The sequence below is a fragment of the Hippopotamus amphibius genome, chromosome 7 (genome assembly GCF_030028045.1).
Source record: "Hippopotamus amphibius kiboko isolate mHipAmp2 chromosome 7, mHipAmp2.hap2, whole genome shotgun sequence".
Taxonomy (NCBI): domain Eukaryota; kingdom Metazoa; phylum Chordata; class Mammalia; order Artiodactyla; family Hippopotamidae; genus Hippopotamus; species Hippopotamus amphibius.
In genome coordinates this window covers 133,238,351-133,242,143 of record NC_080192.1, presented here as the reverse complement: position 1 = coordinate 133,242,143, position 3,793 = coordinate 133,238,351, and the positions used below count along the sequence as shown (strand labels likewise).

At 51.0% G+C, this 3,793-nt stretch overlaps 1 protein-coding gene across 1 annotated transcript; it reads left to right on the top strand.

The window, feature by feature from the left end:
- Positions 1 to 1,826: 1,826 nt before the first annotated feature.
- On the top strand, positions 1,827 to 3,150 carry LOC130857829 (adiponectin receptor protein 1-like). The gene has a single exon (XM_057743653.1). The coding sequence runs from the start codon at positions 1,827 to 1,829 to the stop codon at positions 2,946 to 2,948; it is 1,122 nt and encodes a 373-aa protein (XP_057599636.1). The 3' UTR covers positions 2,949 to 3,150.
- The last annotated feature ends 643 nt before the right edge of the window (positions 3,151 to 3,793 follow it).

The window sequence follows — 3,793 nt, the reverse complement described above, 5'->3', positions numbered from 1 at the left end:
GGGAGCACTAGTCCTCAGTGTCAAACTGCGTTGGCCCAGACTCAAGATCATAACCACCAACCTCTCATGGACCATCCAAGCAGAGGTAGAGCCCCTGAAACCCAAGTCTGGACTGACTTCAGGGCCATTCATATTTTTCAGATCCCTGAAATTGCTGAGCTAGGTATCTGGTTAATGAGGTGTACAGCATCAACCCTTTCCTTCCCTGCCACTACTCCCAGAAGAATCCAAGACTCTGGTCCAATTAACTCCCCAACAGAGGTCAGAGCTCTCCAAGGTGCTGATGGTCCAGGCCAGCTTCCCCAGAGGGCATATTACACTGCAGATGTGCTTTGAAGCCCACCCAGGTCACCTGGGGAACTTTTCTCTGCCTCCATTCTTGTGACCAGGAGGACCCTCTGATAGAGTTGAGTGGAAGAAGATGCTGATTAGGTTGTCTAGATTGGTGTGGGAAGATTGACCAAAGGGTCCAAGCAGACTTGAGAATGTAAATAAGAATGATGCATTTCCAAGTTGCCTGGAGGAGCTTGGCTCAGAATGCCTTGGAAGTAGCCACCTTTGAGTCAGATATATTTACACCAGTATGTTCTCATCACTTCTGAGAAGTAGAAAAATGCTGCTTTTAAACAATGCTGCTTTTTAGAGTCTAAACATGAAGAGGGCAACTTGGGGCATCCTCCTGGTAGACTGTGGATGTGACCAGTGAAACCAACTGGGGGCTGCTTGAGTAGTTAGGTCAGAGACAAGTGCTGAATTAGGACAGTAACTTTATCACTGGAAACATCCTAATAGGCAACACCAGCAGGAGTTAGTGATTATTGGGGGTGGGGGGGTGGGAACAGAGAGGAGTTATCCTTGACTCTCAAGTGAGTGGCTTGGGAAACTGGGTAGATGGTGATGCCATTCACCAGGAGGAGTGGCAGGGTTTCTTTGGTGGGTGAGGTGGGGAATGGTAAGTTCAGATTATATATGTTGAGTGTGAGGTACCAATGGAACTCTCAGATGGATTTTCTAGCAGGGGTTGGGAACACAGTTTTGGAGCTCAGCAGAGAGGTCAGGGCCAGTGATAGAAGAAGAAGAGGACATGATTGAACAGATGGAAGATGGCAGATGAGATCAACCAGGGAAAATGTGTACAGTCAGAGAAAAGGAAGGCAGACAATAGACCTTAGTGAAACGTCTGCATTTTCTGGGTGTATATTTTCTGAGTGTGCTGAGGCCAAGGTGCTATCAACAAGTCTGCCACAGGGCTCTCATCAACTGCTCTCAGACCACTTCACCGCCAGCCTTATGTCATCCCAATCACTTCTCTTTCCTCCTCTTCTGATGTATAGATAGATAGAGATTTAGATGTAGATGTGGCTCCGTAGCAACAGATTTATTGTAAGGAATTAGCTCCTGTGATTATGGAGGTTGGCAAGTTCAAAATCTAAGGACTTGGCCAACAAGCTCGAGACCCAGGGAAGAGTGGATGTTGCAGTCTTGACCTTGTAGGCAGTCTGGAAGCAGAATTCCTTTCTTGGGGGATGTCAATCTTTTTTTTTTTTCTTAAAGCCTTCTGCTGATGGAATGAGGCCTACCCACATTATGGAGAGAGTGATCTGCTTTCCTCAAAGTCTACTGATTTAGGCAGGGAGGGCGCAGAAGATCCGGACCGCTCGGCCGCAGGCCGCCTCCAGCGCCACAGGATGCGGCGCAGGGTCCGCAGCCGCCAGCAGAGCCAGCCGCTGCCTGTCTTCCATTGCAGGGACCTCTCTGCCCCCTGGGGCTGAGAGACCTCACCCTTCCCCCAAGCTGAAGCCGCAGGGCATTGAGGTACCAGCCAGATGTCTTCTCACAAAGGACCTGTGGCGGTCCAGGGCAGTGGGGCTCCTGCCGAGAACAGGGAGGCCGACACAGTGGAGCTGGCTGAGCTGGGACCCCTGCTAGAGGAGCAGGGCAAGCGGGGCGTCGCCAACCCAACCAAAGCTGAGGAAGAGCGGGCGTGCCCAGGGCCTCAGGAAGAGGAGGTGCGGGTGCTGACGCTGCCCCTGCAGGCCCGCCGTGCCATGGAGAAGATGGAGGAGTTTGTGTGCAGGGTCTGGGAGGGCTGCTGGAGGGTCATCCCTTACGACGTGCTCCTGGACTGGCTGAAGGACAATGACTACCTGCTGCACGGCCACAGGCCACCCATGCCCTCCTTCCGCGCCTGCTTCAAGAGCATCTTCCACATCCACACAGAGACCGGCAACATCTGGACCCACCTGCTAGGTTTTGTGCTGTTTCTCTTCCTGGGAATCCTGACCATGCTCAGACCGAACATGTACTTCATGGCGCCCCTTCAGGAGAAGGTGGTGTTTGGGATGTTCTTCCTGGGTGTGGTGCTCTGCCTCAGCTTCTCCTGGCTCTTTCACACCATCTATTGTCATTCAGAGAAGGTCTCTCGGACTTTTTCCAAACTGGATTATTCAGGGATTGCCCTGCTGATTATGGGGAGCTTTGTCCCCTGGCTCTATTACTCCTTCTACTGCTCCCCACAGTCACGGTTCATCTACCTCTCCATCGTCTGTGTCCTGGGCATCTCTGCCATCATTGTGGCGCAGTGGGACCGATTTGCCACCCCTAAGCTCCGGCAGACAAGAGCAGGCGTGTTCCTGGGGCTGGGCTTGAGCGGTGTCGTGCCCACCATGCACTTTACAATCGCGGAGGGCTTCGTCAAGGCCACCACGGTGGGCCAGATGGGCTGGTTCTTCCTCGTGGCTGTGATGTACGTCACCGGAGCCGGCCTTTATGCCGCACGGATTCCTGAGCGCTTCTTCCCTGGGAAATTCGACATATGGTTCCAGTCTCATCAGATCGTCCACGTCCTGGTGGTGGCAGCCGCCTTCGTCCACTTCTATGGGGTCTCCAACCTGCAGGAGTTCCGGTACGGCCTGGAAGGGGGCTGTACTGATGACTCCCTCCTCTGAGCCGCTCCCCCTAGGGCGCAAGAGGAACTTCCCAAGTGCTTTTAAAATAACTTCTTTGCTGAAGTGAGAAGGAGAGTCTGAGTTGTCTGTTTCTAGAAGAAACCTCTTAGAGAATTCAGTACCAACCAAGCTGCAGCCCACTTCACACTCACTGGGCAATAAACTCTCCATTCCCTGGCTGAGGACAGTGGGGGTGGGCAGATGTGGCCACCCCGCCCCTCAGCCGCCCTCTCCCCCGGTAAGGCAACTGCTGTCCCTCTCAGAGATGGGGCTTTGAAGCTCATGTTGAGATTTTACTCCTCCTCCAACCATCTGGGGAAAAATGATGGACTGGGACTCTTCAGAAATTCTGTTTCTGGAAGCAACTGTCCCTTCCTTACCCCGTCCTGAGTTTGTAACCTGGCTTATAACAGGCCATCTGTTTTTGTAGCACACTTTTCAAAAACAATTATAACCTGGCCTCATCTTTCTAGGGCTTGGACCTGCTCACACAGCAGGAAGAACAAGCCACTAACTTTTACACAGCCCGGCTAATCATGGAAGTGTGTCCAGGCTTCACGTAACTTGAGTTTTAATTTTTTTCTTGGCAGAGTAATGTAAAATTAAAATGGGGAAAGGTATTTAATATTTAATACTACGCTTTAAAAAGAAACCTGCTATCATTGCTATGTATCTTGATGCAAAGACTATGATGAGAAAAAAAGAGTACAGAAGACACTTGGCATTCAAAAAAAAAAAAGTCTACTGATTTAGATGTTAATGCCATCTCAAAGAAATACCTTCACAGCGGTATCTAGTGTCTGACTAAATAGCTGGGTGCTGTGGTCAAGATGGTACAAAAAGTT